This window comes from Oryzias latipes, chromosome 24, assembly GCF_002234675.1.
Source record: "Oryzias latipes chromosome 24, ASM223467v1".
NCBI lineage: Eukaryota > Metazoa > Chordata > Actinopteri > Beloniformes > Adrianichthyidae > Oryzias > Oryzias latipes.
In genome coordinates, this window is record NC_019882.2 from 6,215,708 (window position 1) to 6,234,870 (window position 19,163).

General features: G+C 39.5%; 1 protein-coding gene across 1 annotated transcript; it reads right to left on the bottom strand.

Moving 5' to 3' along the window:
* Window positions 1–3,055: 3,055 nt before the first annotated feature.
* Window positions 3,056–18,097, bottom strand: LOC101155816 (T-cell activation Rho GTPase-activating protein). The gene is made up of 14 exons (XM_004083561.4): window positions 17,879–18,097; window positions 14,816–14,901; window positions 10,726–10,896; window positions 8,663–8,830; window positions 7,441–7,482; window positions 7,034–7,118; window positions 6,886–6,939; window positions 6,594–6,663; window positions 6,273–6,427; window positions 5,763–5,924; window positions 5,557–5,666; window positions 5,195–5,381; window positions 4,915–4,996; window positions 3,056–4,802 (listed from the first exon to the last, which is right to left on the bottom strand). The coding sequence occupies exons 1-14, from the start codon at window positions 17,948–17,950 to the stop codon at window positions 3,646–3,648; spliced, it is 2,601 nt and encodes an 866-aa protein (XP_004083609.2). The 5' UTR covers window positions 17,951–18,097; the 3' UTR covers window positions 3,056–3,645.
* Window positions 18,098–19,163: the final 1,066 nt, after the last annotated feature.

Genomic DNA, 19,163 nt, shown 5'->3' on the forward strand with positions numbered 1-19,163 from the left:
TTCAGTCAATGGGTGGCTGGAGCCTATCCCAGCCGCTGTTGGGCAAAGGTGCGGTCATCGCAGGGGTGACATATTATCAAAAAAGTCCATTAACAGTGTAAAAATTCACAGGTGTTCACCTGCAGCTTGGAGGCGCTGCTGCTCCTACTGATTCCATCCCATTCACTTTTGTCTAAGGACTTCAAAAAATAACTTTAAAGTTAAAAAAAGTGTTTTTAAAAGAAGAAAAACATCCAAAACATTTACCAAAATAAAAGAACCTTGAATCAAACTCCACAGTGGTAAGACATTTTCAGGTAAAGCTTAAACACAAATACCATCTTAAATTATCTGACAAAAGATCCAACACCACTGCAGTTCTGTACACTAACTACAGTGTAAACATAAAGGTCAAAATGTCCTAATCCTGCTAAACATTATCTCACAGATTGCGTCATTGGTTTGTTGTGACGCTTCGTGGTTTGTTGTTTTTTTTCAGCTTTTTTTTTCTTTCTTAGCTATACTGCACTCTGAAAAAACAGGTTTGTTTTGCTCTTAGCCCAGATGTGGCTAGCCTGATGTGCTGAGTAAAAGTCAGAAACCCGGCTGAGCATGATGCCAAACCACAGAGACCAAGCTCTGCTGCACAAAAAGGGGACAGCGGAACCCGTGCTGAGCTGTGCTGCAGGTAAAAAGGTGATAAGTTGATGGTTTTTCTACGAAAACCTACGACACAAACTATAGATTCTTGGTTTTTTTTTCCTGTTCAGGAGGTGCTCAACTTTCACCGGGTCAAAGATGGGAAGAAGCCAAGATAAAATGATCAAGCAAACCTCTTTTTTTGTTTTTCTTTGCACAAAAGGGAATCCTCATGATTCAGACATAATAAAAACATCTATTATCTAACACTATCTGAAATAATGCACGTATTCAAGCCACCATCAGCTAAATATAGACCAAGCATGGAGCTCCATCCTTTTCTCCATGGTTTTTGATGGCTGAACAATGAACACCCATCGAAACAAGGAGGTTTTGTGTCGCCGTCAGCTGGAGTTTTCACTCTTCTGTGTACGTTTTTGTGCTCCACTTGTTAGAAATCATTACAAACCATTAAAAGCATTAAGAGCTTGGCTTACCATTGTGCTTGCCTCCACTCATTAGTGACAGTCGTAGTATTGCGTAAGCAGCATGGAGTGGTCATGGAGTGCAGCGTTGTCCCCACAGCATCACGGGTTCAGTCAATTCTGAGAGGAAGATGCAGCACCTTCCTTCATGTTGATCTCTGCAGAACCCACGAGGTTGATTTGGAGAAAAAAATATTCTTATTTACTTCTTATTCATAAATTTAAACGACACATTTTTGCAATGTTTCCGATTACTAAAATCAAGTGTTACTATTAACTACCTGCATCTCCACAACATTTGCACTGCAAATACTTCTGAGGCTAGAAAGCTATTGTTTGTGGGGTAAGTGCAGTTTAGTTTCGTTTTTTGACAATTGTTACATCCAGGCTCAGTGTGTGCAACATAAAAGACACAACCAAGGGCTTACGGTACAAAAACAACCAGGTTTATTCCCACTAATATGGAAACACTAACAACAAATATCTGGGGAGGGGAAAAAGGCTGCTGTGACAAGCATGAGTCATCCTGCTAGTGTGTCTGCCAGCCATGGGAGAAGGGGTAAGGGAGGAGCCAAAAGGGGCCTTTTAAACTCTCCTCAATCAGGTGCTTCTGGGGCAGGCTGGGAAACCTGGAGCTGGAATTAAAAAACTGAAAAGACAAAAAAAATGGTCACATAACACAATCTTTTTTGGTCATGTTTTGACTTGTCCCCTGTCAGTCATTTCAGTCTCATGTTCATCATCCACAGCTGTTTTCATTTCTGTACATTGTCCTCATCAGTGTCTGCTTTACAGGTTGTGAGGTCATCTGTTCTCAGTTTTGTGTCTCCATGGGTTTTGTCTCCTGCATTTTGGGTCCCACACCAGTTTGACATGTTCAGAACACCTTCTTTCCTTTTTCAGCTAATGTTCTTTCCATTCCTGAAAACTGCTCCTGTACATCCTATGCAAACAGGGATGATAAACAAAGATTTAAATGAGAGATCTGCTGGCTCTTTTATCACTTTCCCCGCTGAGCACATATGAAACTTGTGAGAAAAGTCAAGGGGCACCGAATGCAAAGTCAAAATAGGTCAGTGGGCACACAGTTTTTTTTGCAGTGCTACCAGGCTCAGTTCAGCATGGAAAATGTGCATCTTCGTTGTATCGTCTCTGATTATGTTCATGCTTATTTATCATCAGTCTTTGTAGAACAAATATGGCTTTTAGGCTTTCAATTCACTGAAAAATAAAGATAATGCTAAACATAAAAACTCACATTGAGAAGAAAAACTGAAAGGGCAACAGATAAGACCTCTTGTATATATAGCTGTTTTTTTTTGTAGCATTTCCTGCTACTTTCAAAAGTGTGAGCTTGGATGTTCCAGTTAAATGCCATTTTGAAAAAAGTGCGATTTTTTTTTTTGCAAAAAATGTGAGGTCAGGCTTCAAGGTACTTCCTATTCAAAATCTTATTTTGACACAATGCCAGCAAGGTGTTAGATCACCCTGCAATGTCAAGTTTTGATCTGTTCATCTTCGCTTTGGATTTATTTGCATCATGCACGCTTTTATGACTGCAATAGGTTAAATATTGAATTGCTGTGGACGGAATATTGTCTGCAAATCTTTGATGGAGGGGAAGGAAGAAGAAGAAGTGGCATCGTCTTATCTTGCCGACGAGCGGAACAGCAGTACAGAGAAAAACCATTTCCGTCCATGTGACCCTGTCTGGTTTTCCTCTGCTTCAGCGTGCAGTTTGTTAAGAACACACTGTTCTCCCCATGCTAGTCTCTGTTATGCAACACATCTCGCACACACACAAAAAAAAAAGAAAAAGAAAAACACTTAACTTTCTCCTTAAATACTACAGGGTAAAAAGCTAAAATGCATTTTATTTTACTTCTTATTGTATTTTTATATTCTCAATGAGAAAAAAAGGAAATCAAAAGAAAAAAACATTACACATATAGTTACAGCTGTTGAATCTTTTATTTACAATTCCATCAAACAAATGTACAAAGCATAGTTACTTTCTAAAAAGTGCTTTAGTGTAGTTGAAGAAAAAGACCATGCAGAAAGGAAGTGCGTCTTCAAAAAAGCCACAAAAAAAGGGAAAAAAGTGCTTTACACATCACTAAGGCAACGAAACCTCAAATAGCATATTTTATCCACAGTGAAACATGTGTTCATAGCTTCTTTGTGATAGACTAAATATCTATCTTAGTATATTACATGCATTTGTACTTTTAATAGCACTACTAAGAATGTGCCACCACACAGATAGCACATGACTGAAATAACCAATGTTAGAATACACACATGTACCGGGCTGCTCACATCTACAGAGAAGGGTGAGGATTCTGCTAAAGGAAACCAAGCACCAAAAGGTAGTGAAGTGTGTGATTCATTGGAAATCCATTACTGAAGGCCCTGAAGGACCCCAAGTCTTGATGGATTGCTCCAAATGCTTTAGCTGCACCTTCAGACACCACATGGTGCAGTTTCTCTGCCGATAAAAAACTGTCTTTTAGATTTTTTTTTTCTGGAAAACTGATAGAAGTTAAACATAAGACTCCTTAGCATAAGAAAATTCCTCAAAAACAGGCTGGCTGCACCTCCGGGACGCCACCTCATGGTGGCCCATTGATACAGTCTCCGACATGGCTCTCGGACGGAAAGCCTGCCGTCGCTCCAGGACGCATTCCTGAGCCGTTTGAGCAAAGCAGTCCTGGTTGTAGACGTGCTCCGTGGTTGAAAAGTCATAGTTTACAGAAGAAGGTCGGGACCTCCTCTCCAGCTTTTGGGCGTCTTGGACAGTCATTGATCTGTACTGTGGAGGGAAGCCCAGATTCTGCATGGCCTGCTCGTAGGATGGAGGCTGGCTGGGCAGCTTGCTGTCCACGTGCTTGAACACTTCGATGGCGGACTGAGGCCGCGGTTTGCGCGGACTCTCGGCTGACGGATCTGCTTCACTTTGCGAGTCCTCTGGCAGCGTCTCACAGGGGAAGGAGTTCTCTTTTTGAGAGTCTTTTTTGTAGCTGCTCCTGCTGAACGCTCCCAAGCTCCTGGTCCTCATGAGGACTTTGGAGGTCACTCTCATGGACTGAGACCGCTTCTTCTCATCTGTAATTGGTCTGGGAATCTCCTGCTTAGTATTTGTTGCCACTAAAGGCTGGTTGGTGACATTTATTCTTCTAGTGTATCCAGGGGACCCTTTTGGAGAGCTGGCAAACACCGAACCCTCTGACTGATTGGAAGCTGTGCTCTCCAGGGAAGAGCACGAACAGTCCTTGCCCATGTAAGGCATCAGATCCACGTTGGGGCTGCTGCTCAGCTTGGGAAAAGACAGAGCAGGGCTGGTATCGTTTCTTTTCATTAAGAAAGAGTCGTCAGAGATTTGTTTTTTCAGGGGCTGCTCATCAAAGGTGCTCCTCTGCACCGAGCAGTCGTCATGACTCCTGGCATGGCTGCATAAACTCGCAAGCTCAGCTGAGAGGAATATGATGGGCTCAGAGCAGCGGCGGTTGATGGTCGTCTTTGCGTTCAGGGTGACATCAGACTGCCACGTGGAGGTGGTCATGTAAGGGCTGAGTGAGGAATATGAGGATGAAGAGCCACGCTCCGTATCTGTGGAACTCCTTTTTTCTCCCGCTTCTCCATCTCCATCTGGGTCCGTGCTGTCGTAAGCAGAGTCGTGATGCAAAGAGTACACAGAGTCTGTCAGGAGGAAAAACAAACACATCAGTCATTTCAAATTCTTAAAGTTTACTTTTTGAAGGAAAATTATGGCTATTTGCAGTTCCTGAAGGACTCACAAATGATTATTTACCTTCATCAGTATCCAGCAAACTGGGGATATTTTCTCCAAGAATCTCACAGTTCTCAATCAAGAACTGAGTGAGCTCTGTGACCTGCAAATAACCATTAAAAAAAGTCTCATTAAGTAACAGAGAAGAAAAAACAAGGCTCGACTTCAAACTGAAACCATTTTTTTCAGTATGTGCCAGTCAAATCTGACATTTCAAACCTTCTGAAATTTTGCACTCAGTGAACCGCAAAGCTTCAAAGAACCATAGGTGAGAAAGCGCATTCATATCGAGACTCGTTACCTTTTGCATCTTTTCCCTCTGCCCATCCAGCGGGGTGTCATCCAGCTGCAGCAGCGTGGGCCCAATGCATACCGCCAGGTTGTGGGCATCCATCTTGTTGATGTCTGCGTTCTTCAGGATGTGGTGGAGGACGCAGATCAGGTACTGCAGGAGGAGTTTGTTGGCCACTGGGAGATCATCTACCACCCTGGTTAGAACAAAAAAAAGAGGAAGGAAGGATTAGCTTGGCGCTCTTTTTCTAGTTCAAAGCTTCTTCCCTTTTCAAACGCAAGACATTCAACTTAAAAAGAAACGTGTAAACCTGGTTTCTACCCCACATATTATTGTAATTCTATCTTAATTATAATTATAATTGCACTTACTTTGTGATTTCTTGAGTTCTCTGCTGGGCGTCTTCAATGTCGAGCGCCGCTATCCATTTGTCGTAAAGTTCAGACCTCAACAGGCTCCCAGGAAGCTCCTTCAGGAAGCTCTAAACACAGAAGCAAAACAGCGATGAGTCTCAGGACTTGAAAAGTCAGCAGGTTGGCTTTGCTGAGGGGATAATCAAACAGTTCTAGATCCTTACTTTGAGCAGTCCAACTATCAGGACCACCGGCAGGTCCTTGTAGTCGACCTCCATGCTGCAGTTGAGCCGCTCTCTGATGTCCTTCATGTTCTTGTTGTTGCAGGGTTTCCGAAACACGCCCTCTGTGGACGGGCCTTTCTTCCTCAGCAGCACCAGCAGGTCCTGGGAGGCAAAGATGAGGTGAGGTGACGTTTAATAGAAGACAGCCTCAGTAATTAAATGGCTTCCTTTTCTCATTAACAAACAAGAGAGGGCAATAGTAACTAAGCTGCTGTGCATTAGTCCTGAAAGCTGAATAAAATCAACCAATGATCACAACTGTGGTCTATGCAGACCTCCACTAAACTGAACATATGGGTCTGTGGGAGCTCCTCCTTTTTTTCCCCATTATGAACTCCTGCACCTCTATGCAATTTCTTAAAAATTATTTGTCTCATAAAGTTACCTAAACTTGCCAAAACTGTTGTAAAAATGCTGGTAAATTTTAAAAAAGATCCACAAACTGCTTACCATGACTGGTTTGGGGAGCGAGTACTCATCGGGGCAGATCTTGCTGAGCTGCTGCCCGAACAGCTGTGCTTTGGAGTCTGATTCTGCCCGGCATGCTTTGTTGGAGGAGCCTTTCTTAAGCTTCATCTTGTTCCTCACTAAGCTCCACTTGGTCTCTGATTGGAAAAGAAACAACAGTTCCATCAGCATGGATTCTAAATGAATGCTGCTCGCCTATGCAACCAGATGTGCAGAAGTCAAAACCAGATGAACGAAAATGTTATCTGCACTTGATCAAAATACAAAAGTTTCTTTTCTTCATCTCTGTGGTTATTCTCTCACCTATGAGCTGTGTCGACCTCTCGTCTTGGCTGTTCAGCTGCTTTGACAGAACAAAGTTCTTTGCATCTCCCTGGCAACAAAACAAAAAGAAAAAAAGATTTGAAGATCATGCAAGAGGAAGACATACAGAAGAGGAAGGGTGTGTTTTTTTTAACCTAACGGGCCACATCGCACTCCTCAATGTGACACATGATTCAATCTACACACACTTTCAGTCATTCATTTGTTCTTCATGCACATTAATTACCACTAACACAATGTTTTAACTTTTGCAAACAGGGGTTTTAATTACCTCGATGGGAAGATCAATCATCTGCTCCATGCCACCTCCTGTAAGAGTTTTAGTCTGCAAGAAAAAAAATGAGAGATTGTAAGAATCCTTTATGGCTTTTCTTTTTTTTTTAGTTTTCAGGAGTTGGGGAGGACAGTCGGAGACTTACCGCGATGCTGCCACTCAACACCTTCATGAGGACGTCTGGCGGTGAAGAAGCAAAACCCGTTCTCACTCTTGCATCCAAAATGTTCCTGTGACAGAAAGAAATATTCAATTTAGCACACTTTAACTTGTTTTGTTTCCTTTACAAGTTCTATAACTACTCATTTTTAAACATTTTAGTACTAAATATCCCATTTTGAAGGATAACAGAGCCAACGTGAACAAAGTGTATATGTTTAGGGATGTCTTGCTTTTTTCCTATCTTACTTTATTTTAAAACATGTTCCTAAATGTGTCTAAATTAATTTATAGTGAGAGAATGTTTAGTTAGCGGTGATCAGAAAGCATCTACAGCTTTGTCCAAATAACTGAAATTAGACATTTTGATGATGTAAACACATCAAAAGTTACCTGCGGAGAGTATCGCACCAGTGTCCTTTCACCTCAGGCGAGCTGCAGACAAAACAACAGCATGCTAGGAGTTACTAATCCACAGAGAGATTCCAGTGAGCTGTCACAGAGCGTTAGGACGGACTGAGGCAGCGTGCGCGCCCACTGATTCTTTTAGCAACTCTGGGGGAGTGTGCTGCAGTGTCATTGGAACAGGAAACAACGTCACGGCGTGCCCCCACCAGACATCTTCCACTTCCTCCTATAGACTGCTGCTTTGCTGTGGCTTCATATCCATCAGTGGAAACAGGACGATGACACAGAAAGGCGTACCTTACACCTGCATGGCTTCACCTTCAGTGACCTGCTTTAATGCCAGCCGAGCTGCACTTCATCAGCCGACATAATGACAATCTGTCAGGGTTGACTGAAGGATCCATGAGGCATCTGAGTGTGGGAGGGCAGCAGAGAAACTTTCACGCGTTGAATCATTGCCAGAGTCCGAAGCAAAATCAAACAAAAACAACTCAGATCTGGAATTCCTCATCTTCTTGGAAGAGAATGAGTGAAAAGCAACTTTAGAGTTCAGTTGCAATGATTTTTGCGAGAAACGTGGGAGTTTAAATGAGCTGTCTGTCGACTGTTACCAGTCTGATCAGAAATTATTTACTCCTATTCTTTTATTCACTTGAGTAAGCAAGGCATTTTTCTGCCTTACAGTAAATGCTGGCATTACTTGCCACAGGCGGCTGCTTTTGATGCCCCGTCCTGCAGACAGGTTTAGCGGTCAGCCTGACACTTCCCAGTTTTTGACATTTTGTCTTGTGATGCTGCGGGGGAAGACTTTCTCTTTGCCACTTCCTAAATTTTCTGCGATCATATGACACTTTACTATCCGTGTTTGCATTCATTGGAAAGCCATAAATTCTTGTTAACCAATGACTTGCAAAAAAGTGAAAAAGACACAGAAAGTTGAGGACTGCATAAATATTTGTTGGATTCCAAGATTCCTAATGAAGGCAAAATGACAAACAGGTTATCAGAAAAATCAAAGGATAAATCTTGAAAATCTTTGCAGGTGCGACAAGGATCTACTCTTCCAGTCTGGGCCTAAATGACATTAAAGGGGTTAAGTCTGAGTTTGCAGACTAAAAACAGGTTTTATGATTATTTTATGATAATGTGCAGATCCTCAGCTTAAGACTGTCTGTGAGAAAGGACAGAGGATGAGCTATCCTCTCACCGAAAACACACAAGACAGAAGCTGAGTTCCCAGGCCAGGACGATAGTCAGTCTGAGGTCGAACTCTGCGATCATTGCGTCCTCTTCGTTCTCCAGCTCATCCTCGAAGCCGTAAAGCCAGACGTCCTCCAGGTTGACTCTGTGCTTCAGGCGGTAGGTGGCCGTGGATCTGATAGAAGAGAAGTGAAAACAACAAGTAGTCATCAAAGTTTTGGTTTATAAGTGTCTTTTTTTTTACTACAAACTTCACTTCCTCAAATTTCTATCTCGGTAATTAGTTTTGCCATGTCATCATCAAATATTAAGCTCTCCAAATTTCCCATTTTCTTTTCTGTAAAGAAGCTTGTTTTTGTTCTTGAGCATATTTACATGTAGGAGATGTTTCAGAGCAGGAATGATTCATCTGCTTCTTTAGCAAAGGTGAGTAATGAATTATCAGAGCGAGAAATCTGTGTTTTTTTTGTTTAAAACACCTTCATAAAGCCACACAAGTAAGAAAAAAGCAGTCAAGCACGACCCTGCTGACCTCTGTGTGTCTGGAGCAGCAGCATCATGCTGAGCACCAAACAATGGAAGCAGATCTTTAAGGATGAAGATACCAATATTTAGGATTTGGGAGGTGTTAAAAAATTGTGATACACCTTTAAATATAAACAGCTTGTCTAATTTTTTTTCGCAAAAAGTTACACATTTTGCTAAAAACATAAATAACATAAAACTGGGTTTGTGTTTTTTTTTGTGCCATTTTTAAACCTTTTCTTTTCAACAGTTTAGGGATTTAAAAAAAAAAAACATGAAACGTGCAGTTTGGAACTTTCTTCACGTGATTGTTTTGTGTTCCATTCTCGACAAAAATCTGAAAAACACCCCTGAAGGAACAAAGCTATGCAGATGAGTAATGATTGTCCATATTTGAGACGACAAGCCTCAAAAATGTGTTTACTGTACCGCTGTGTAGTCCCAGCTGTGCATCTAGCACACTACACAGGAAAAGTGGGCAGCTTGTGGTACAGAGATGACTCTGACGACACTCCCACTCAAACAAGCTTCCATTGGCTTTGATAAACAGATCAAGTGTGAAAGGTGAAAAAAGTTTAGGAGGCAGCAATTTTTAAAACTTTAACCTATTGTGCTGAAAAAAACTTTGGAAAAGTGAAGTTTGGATATTTTTGCAAACTAACTTGATACATGGAAAGATAAAAACCTTAACATTCAAGATATTTGAATGTAAGTGCTAAGTTTAGATTTTACTAACAGTTGATTATGATGGGCCTTGTATTCAAATTTTCTTCTCATTTTGTTCCAAAATGCGTCACTTCCACTTATTACTACACTAGTTCAATATCACTGTAATTACAATGAACCAGAATTAGATGCATAAAAACTAAAAAAACACAAACCATTTGCTTAGAACTAAACAAAAAAGACTTATCAGGCTTTATAAGATTTCAATTTGAGGTAATGTTATCAAAGATTTAGCTTTTTAAGCTCATCTTTCTCTTTTAAAATGTTTGTGTGGACTTTTGATGTCTCATAAAATTTCTTGTTAGTAATTACAGATAATTGTAGTTTTTTTTCTAAAGATTATTATTCTTTTCCTACTTTTAGAATACCTCTTTTTGCAGTTTGAAAGGGTCATACTGTGATGTTTTAGAACATTTTTCCCATAAAAAACTGCTAAACATTCAAATCCACATTATTAGGACTTTCAAAAGAGCAGATTTGGGTCTTAAAATGAAAACCGTTTATAAACACCGACAATTTTCCCCTCACATGACTTCTTTTAAAGGGAAGCACCTACATTTTCTATCTTGACCAGACTAAATGACAAAAACAAGCGAGCTGTCAAGGAGATTCCCTAACAGTCCAAAGTAGAAGTCTAAAAAAACACGGTTTGTTTGAACTTCCTCTTTCGCTTTGCAGTTTACTTGGCCAATTTGATAGTGTGAGATTTTCCACAACTTTTTTAAATGTGAGAGCCGCATTACAACCACACGTCCTGCTTGCATCTGTCTTACAAAAGCTTCAAATATTCCTAAAGAGTCTAACCTCCCGTTTCCTTACTTGAGCTTAGCAAAGACGATGACGTCTCGGAAGAGGAACAAGTGTCTCTCTCTGGTCTTGTGGCCCTCTGAAACCTGGACGCATTCATCCAGCAGCAATTCTCCGTTTTCGCTGGTCAATCCCAGGACAAATGGGCTCTGCTCCACAGACACCCAGCAGGGAGCCTCCTCCCTGAACCAAAGGAGACAAAAAGGGAAAGAGAAAAAGAATGTGCTAAATATGAGCACTTCTTTGTAATCAGCGACAATAGCAGATTTTTAAAAAGATCAGTTGCAAACCAGAAACTTGAAGGTTTCAATCAAATGCCTTTTTTTATTCCCTTAAAAAGTTCTTCTATATAAAAATGTCAGCTTTGTGTCCTTGCAGTCTTGCATCACAAGAACTGCATTCTCCACACACTTTTAAAAGCTCACTTATATACATTTATTTCTTTATGTTGGTTATTTTCACAGGAATGTGTTTCCACTTTTGTGTTTTTGTAAATTGTTTTATAGCTTCTTTGCCTTGACATATCAACCCATCAAACAAAAAACAATACTAAACTGCATCTCCATGATCAATCGCTGCTGTATCTCAGAACAAGTTTAAAAAGAATCCACTTGAAATATCATTTTCAGACGCTTTGCTTTCAGCAGCTCGATTCCAACTGGTCCCAAGTCTGTGGTTGAATCTATAAAAATCCAACACTGAAATGGTTTAAGAGGTAAAAAAAAAAGTTATTTTTGTACAGTGAATGGATCAAAATTCCTCCCAAAAAAATGTTCAATATCCATGAAATAATGGACAAGAACAGTGGAGACAGAACATTTCATCTCGGCAGCTGCCTGCTTCCTTTATTTTGGCTTTTCCTTAAGTGATCTGGAAAAAAAGATAGTGAATCTGTCTGCACAGAAAACCATCTGGTTCACTTGATGCTTAATTGCATATTTGATCCATGCGTGGTGGCAAAAAAACGACACATTAACTTGTCTATGAAGACTCTCATTCATCTAGGTTGGTTCCATTGTAGTAGGTTTAGGGAATGTCATCTGGACTTGGTTTTAAAGTTAGAAGACGTTTCACCTCTTATCCAAGAGGCTTTGTCAATTCTGAATTAGCTGGTCGAAGAGCTGGTATATATGCGCTCATGGGGGAGGAGTCAGACCTGAAACTGGATGGTATTGTCAACTTAGCCTACATGGTTTTGGGTCGTTAGGAGTCCTTTGTCCTCAGCTGGGGGTTGGGGAGCTAGTGACCCCCTCCCCAAACTGGTCATCTCTTTCAGCTAATAATGACCCAGGTGGAACTGGTTTGGTTTGTTTTGGTTTCAAAACACTGCCGTAGATGGATGGAAGAATAAACCTGAGACCACCATTCTTATTAAGAGAAGGTTTATCCTTCTTGATGTAGGCTAAGTTGACAATACCATCCAGTTTCTGGTCTGACTCCTCCCCCATGAGCGCATATATACCAGCTCTTCGACCAGCTAATTCAGAATTGACAAAGAGGTGGATGAGAGGTGAAACGTCTTCTAACTTTAAAACCTAGTCCAGATGACATCCCCTAAACCTACTACAAAAGACACATTAACTTCAAAAAGTGAAACTAATCTGATCCATAAGAAAAGCTTTATTCTTTTATAATTCACCTTTTAACTTAAAAAGAAAACATTACAAAAGATTTAATACCATTTTAAAAATGATTGATTTTGTGCAAAAATGATTTTATGTTGACACAGATGTATCTTACGCCAAAACTTGTGCTTTTAAACCAGATCAACTTTAAGCATTCATATTAGACACAAACCATTATTATCAGTGAATGAGAATTTAATTAAAATGTGTTAAACTTATCACAGACATATGGGATTAAATAATTAACCAAATCAGTTATTCTAATAATAAATGAATATTTATCATTTTCTTAGACTGAAATCTCCCCAAAATGTTAAATGCAATGCAAGTTTTTTTTTTTGAGCTAATTGCCAAGAGGTTCAAATAAAAACAGATGGCAAAGTCTGTTCAGAGATCTACTAACTTGATAAACGCTGCTGCGTTTTTCCAAAAATCTGGCAGAGACTGGCATTTAAAGTAAAGAGCACCTGTTAGACCCAGTGTTTAATAGAGATAAAAAGTATTTTAATTTTAAAAAAGTATTGAGCTACACACTCATGAGGGCATTTGCTGTTCAGCTTTTTTGAATAAATATTAATATTTTTGAGAAAACTTTATATATTTTTTTTTTGGGTGTGTTTTTCAGTGAAGTATGAAAATAAAATAATGTAAAATATAAACAATTTCTGTTAGGTCAAGACACATTATTGATGTTCTTCATCCCCTGTTATCAGAAACTGGACTTTTGTAATCTTTTTACATTAAAAGCTATATTAAAAGCTGACAGAATGTGTTGGGAATCTAAAGTGCAGATGGACACGCGACAGTGACAGCAGTGTTTGTGGGTGCTCCCCTCACTGCACCTGCTGTGGGGCAGAGATGTAAATGTGCATTCGAGGTACTTTCCCTGCCAGAAGAATGTGAAAAACAAAGTGGGAGAAGTTGGTGCATTCTCACTTACGCTGACACATAAACAGCTAATTTGTTATTTCAGGAACTCTAGTATGAAGGGTTGTGATGAGTGAAATGTCACATATGTGTTTTGTCACAAACAATCAAGTTTATTAAAATCAATTTCTGCTCAGCAAATGTCACAGACTTCCTTCTAAGAGCATGTGCCTTTTATTGTGATTTCCTCTGTGTACGCGAGTGGGTTTCCCATTACAGTGAGAGTCACAAAGTCCCCCCCACGTCCCCTGACTGGGTGGATGTGTGAAAGTGGGACGTGTCTGACATTTGTCTAGGCTGTCGCCCACTGCTCTGGTGGTCTAAACGTAGGGGTTTCTCAAACGTCAGACATATAGGGGCGATGCGGGGCCCACATGTGTGACATGACAAAAGTCCAGTCTGAAGGCGTTAATAAAGTTGGTACAATCTTAATTAAAGGCTTTTTAGCTTTAAATAAGAAATTTTAACTTGAAAATTTTCGGGATTATCCAAAAACATGGATCCTTTACAAACTTGTTTTTGTCTTAAAGTTGGAAAAATGTATAATTTACTGAGCTGGCCCTTAGCACAAAGTATTTAAGTGTACTACAAGTAGACTAAAAGTGAGGCAGTATACTTGTACTTTACTTTTATAAACTATTTAGATATTGTAAACGTAAAATGTTTCAATTTAGTCAGAAGAAATATTCAGTTAGTACACTACACATAGTATTCTTGCTAAAGTCATCCTTAAGTACACCTAAGAAAATAAACTTTAACTACTTTAACATTGTAATAAAAAACAGTCCCAGCTGCTTGGCTCTTGAAGCCCACTGTGTAAATCCCCCCTTGAGTTTGGTGAGCAGATGGGGTGACATGGTGACACCATGCTATTGGTCGACTGAGTTTCTACACGTGGAAACATCCGTGAGCGGAAGTTAGACGCTTTTTCTTCACAATGAACTCCTCTGTGTTGACATCTGCAGGCTGGAGGCTGCAGAGACTAAATGAAACTTGAAAAAAAGAAGGAAAAAATGTTTACCTGTGGATTTGTTGTTTAGCCAAAATGAACACAAGCCTTTCAGGATGGATAGAAAACTGTACGCATGGATGCTTAAATTATTCTGCAAAAGCCTGAATAGTTTTTCTTTTTCTCCAAATAGGAGATGGCAACTAATACAGTGCAGACAGTTTTTCTGGTTTAGAAATTTAAAAAGCAATCTCGAATTCACAAATCTGCAAATGCATTTAAAAAAAAAACTAAACTAATCTAAAAATGAAATTATTTTTTTTGTTTGGTACGTGTGATTTGTGTTTTCTGATCAGATCTGTGTGTAAAAATTCTGTTTCTGCAAGCAAGGGGAGCACAAACAGTTGTTGAAGTATAAAGGAATTGTTCAATTTCCAGCTGGGATTTTTTTAAGTGTGTGACTGAAAAACTGTTGTACCCCACCTTCACCCTCATATAAGCAGGTTCAGAAAATGGATGGATAGAAGGTATCTTGTGTAAAATACGTGGACAATTTCGGTAAAAGTAAATCTGAGAGTTTGACAAACTCAGAGATGCACACCTGATAGGAGACCATGGCATTCCCAAAGCTTTCCCAAGGACCAGTGATGGAGCGGAGCGTCGACGCTGAGCCAGATGTCTGAAATGCTGTGTAGGAAGACAGACATGTTGAACTGCAGGTTTTTCTTAATGCAATTTAATATTCATTTTCTATTCCGTTTAGTCCCTTTCGGGGTCACGGGGCTGCCGGAGCCTATCCCGGCCACTTGTGGGTAACATGCGTTACCCTGGCAATTTAATATAAAACACAAATTTTAGATAAGGATTGTCTCATTAAACAACACAAATAATTCAATGTAAAAGTTTAACCAAAAAGTACTACAATAATCTGTTTCAGATCAATCCAGGTATAATTTTTTTGATTAAATAAGCATAAGTAATAAACAGTGAAGGGATTTTGGTTTAATTTTCAGAAAAGACTTCATTCTGTCATGACTGCTTATGGTTAAAGCCTATGAATTGCGTATCATGAAAGACAGAAATTCACAAGTGTTTCTTGCGTTCATCCTTCGTCGATTTACTTGATTTCAGTTTTGAACTGTTCAAAAATTTTGGTTGGTTGAGAATGAGGCAGTTCATGCGTTTTTTTACACAATTATAAAATAAATCCTATACGCAATTGTAGGATTCTGCGAGATTCAAATTTGTTGCTTTCCATGACCGTTTCACTCGCTCCACATCTGTTCCCGTGTGACCAATGTTCATCCGTGCAACATGCGCAAAATGTACATAGAGGCTGTGTGACACGACCTTTAGACAGGATCAAAAAGAAAGACAATCAAAAACACAAGAACATCTTTTATAAGACAAAAGATAGGTAGACAATTCATTTTAAAATGGGGCATTTTTTTCCTTAGATAGGAAAGTAGAGAGGAAGGGTGGAGGATGCGAAAAGTGACCAGAGCTTTTTGAAAAATGACTTCCAGTAGTCCAGGTCTATAGCAACAGAACTGAAGGCAGGGTCACCCGGGCTACAGGCTTTAACAAAAAGAAAAGTTTAGATCAGTCCCCAAAAATGTCCACCTCCTGGACTTAAGCAGGGAATGTGTTCCAGAGGGGCCTGATAGCTCTGTCAACCATTCTAGGTCCAGCTAGATGCTTTGATCGGGAAGATTTGAAACCAAAAAGTCTCCGAAATAACATGGAGGTTTTCTATTTAAGCCATATATGAGAGGAGGCCCAAATCATGTATAAAGCTTCAATAAATTCTCTGCCGACCAACATTCAATCTTTATTTCAAAACAGAGATGCTGTTAATAAATATAAATTGAGAGGAATCAACAAATTCTGTCAACCCAAAATAAGGACAACATTAAAATCGATGTGTATCTCAGTAAAGGGTGTCACACTCTGGAACAATTTATCGGACGACATGAAAACTTGTAAAAATCTTGTTCATTTTAAAGTTATGTCTAAAAGATATATGATGAATGTGTACCAAGATGCAATGTAACAATGATGAGTATGTGTAGTCTTGGACTTTGGAAGGATCACTATCAAAGTGGTTGTTTTGTTTTATTTAGTTTTATTCTGTTATTATTTCCTTTATAGGGGGTTTGGTGTTTGGTCGGAGTTTTTGGGCATGTCTGTCTGTCGTCATCAGGTGTTTTTTGTATGTTAGCGTTATTATGTCAAATGTTTAATTTCATTGTTTTGTTGTTATGATTGTTGTTGAGTGGGGGTTTGGATTTATATAAGCTTTCGCTTCTTCCATTCCCCTTTCAAATCTTATTTTCCAAGTCATGTTTTGACTTATATTTTCTTTTTCCAGGTAAATGTTGATTTGATTTGAAATAAACTTGTTACATGTACATGTACAAGGAAAGGAACTGTAAAAAGCTGCTGAAAGTATTAGAAAGCGTGTGCCAATCTGTTCCAGGTCTAACAGGGTCAAAGTGGCCTTCAGTAAACATCACAACGGCCCAAGAACTGTGTTAAAAAAATACATGCACGCTCCGTGATCTTTGGCTGAAATAACAGTCTTTCAGATTATTGACATTTTAAATGGTTTTAGGCAAAACTTTGACCAAACCATTTTTTATCTTTGATTCATTTATTTTTAGACTTTTGGCTGCTTTGTCTCAGGTAATTGTTGTGCTGCATGTCTTATGGAGGTGCAATGTATTAAAATTGCTTAACAGAGATGCAACAATCATAATTCAGAAAGTGTGAAGCGAGGCGTTTGTGGGGAGAAGGCTTTGTTTGTTTGTTTGTTTGTTGTTTTTGTAGAAGCAGCATTATTGAAAGAAACTCTCAATTAGAGATGAAACTGTTCCTGAACTCTTGCAGAAGATTAAATTCTGTAAAGCCTGAGAATAAACATGTTGACCCCAATCTTTTAGGATATTTAATAGCTTTAGGCAAATTCGACAAATGTTTTCTTTAGTATAGAAGACCAAAATGTTGTCCTGTTCTCTGGAGACAGATTCTTTTCAGTGTTGCTGCTGTTGCCAACACAACAACAGTTTTCAGGCAGTTTAGCTTACAGGGAGATTTTTCTGCAGTTGGCAACACAGAAATGCGGTTAAAATGAGTTTTCTTGTAAAATGATCTCTGATAAATAAGGATTGTTCTGTCAGAAATTGACATTTCAAATCTTTTTTTTAAAAAAAGCAGCAAAATATCCTAATTTAAATCTAACTTCAAGGGTTATAACTGAGTTTCTTTTGTGTTGTTAAACCTTTCTGTATTGGTCTGTTCTATATCATTGCAACTTTGTGAACCTTCATGACCAAGTATATAAAAATACAAAAAAACAACAAGCCAGTTTAGGAGGAGTTCAGACTTTCAATAGACAATGAGAAAAATCTGAGCGTGAACTTTTGCTTTCTGAAAAACTCCCAGTTCAGCAGTTTGTCTGAAAGGCCAAAAAAGCTTTGATGAATCAGATTTAAGTCTATTTTCACCACCAACCTTCACCAATCAGATCCTGCATGTACAGAGACACATTAGCTCAAAAGAATGATCTCGGATTCACAAACTTGGAAGACTTGACAGTCACACTCTGTGGTCATCTCCAACAGGACCTGTTCACCTTTGCCAGTGTGTGTAGATCGATACTCACAGGACGCAGTGAAGCTGCATCATCATAGCTTCCTCTCCTCAAGGCTGCAGTCTCATAATCCAAAGGCTCCATGCTGCTTTCTTCCAGCAACCCCCTTGTTGTCCTTTGGTTTTTGCAGCAACCTCTGAGCTGGGAAAGTCGACTTGGTTTGTGGGGGCTCTGCTGTGATTTAGCGGCTGCAGAAAGAAGCCTCCTCTTCTGGAAAACAGCTTCTACTAAGTGGTGCTAATGAGGGGTTGAACAATAGAGGCCTGGCCGACGCACAAAAGAGGGTTTCTGTGCCTGACCTGGACCGGTTGTGCCACTTTAAACCCAGCTACCAAACAACAGTCCTCCATCAAGCCACATACACAAACAACCCCCCCCCCCCCCCCAACCCTCTCCAAGCATCCCTATGAGCATGTCTCTATCCTAGACTGTGCTGTCATGCTTCAGTGGGGTGGCTTCTTCCCATAATGAGTCCCATTAGAGGGGTGTCACTTTGCCCCCATTTCCAGGATAATGAGGGTTGGATACCATAGCAGTGGACCCCCAAAGACCAGCCCCCACATGCCAAACACGTATGTCCTCAAACTTGTGGAGAACTTAAATTCAAAGTAATCAACATGCTGTTCATTTACATAGTTGGGTTTGTGCTTTGAAAATTGAACAATCTGCGGAATCAAATACCGGTAATCAACTTATTTTTTTATCTAAATCCAAAGAAAGACAAAAAAAGTATCTTTATACGAAAAAATACATAAATTAATCTGCAGTTATCAAACCACCTTCAGCCCTTTTGGACGGATCCTAACAGAGAAACAGGTCCACCTCCTGTCCCAGTTCTCATGCAAACTCAACCATAAATGATGCTTGTTCCTCAGCTCCTCCTCTCATAGACAAATGACCTGTTAAAGGGATTTTGAAAGCAAAAAAACAAAAACAAAAAAAAAAGGTCTTAAAGTCTATAAGCAACCCAACCAAGACAAAACAACCAATAAAAACACTTTTTTCCCCCCTATTTCTTATTCCTTTAGGTGAGTAATATATATATTTATTTATTTTTTAAAAAAATGCACTCTACAATTTGATTAGGCCAACAGGATAAATTATAATCTTTGGCTTGTTTGTCCTATAAGTTTTTAAAGTAATATTACTTTTTAAAGATCTCATACAGTAAAGAAGCAGCCACACCCCATAAAAAAAGTGTGTTTTGTAGCCCAGTAATCCATCCTGATCTGCTCAAGAGGTGGACCTTCATCTTCCATCCAGTACCAGCATCTGATGTCCAACCAGTTCTTAGTTT

What these genes read in the sequence shown, in the direction of transcription:
- LOC101155816 (XM_004083561.4), bottom strand. Translation starts at nt 17,950, where the DNA reads ATGGAGCCTTTGGATTATGAGACTGCAGCCTTGAGGAGAGGAAGCTAT. An exon ending in TGTTGAGTGGCAGCATCGCG is followed by an intron (nt 6,940 to 7,033) that starts GTAAGTCTCCGA and finishes TTTTTCTTGCAG; the next exon opens with ACTAAAACTCTTACAGGAGG. An exon ending in CGCTCCCCAAACCAGTCATG is followed by an intron (nt 5,925 to 6,272) that starts GTAAGCAGTTTG and finishes TTTGCCTCCCAG; the next exon opens with GACCTGCTGGTGCTGCTGAG.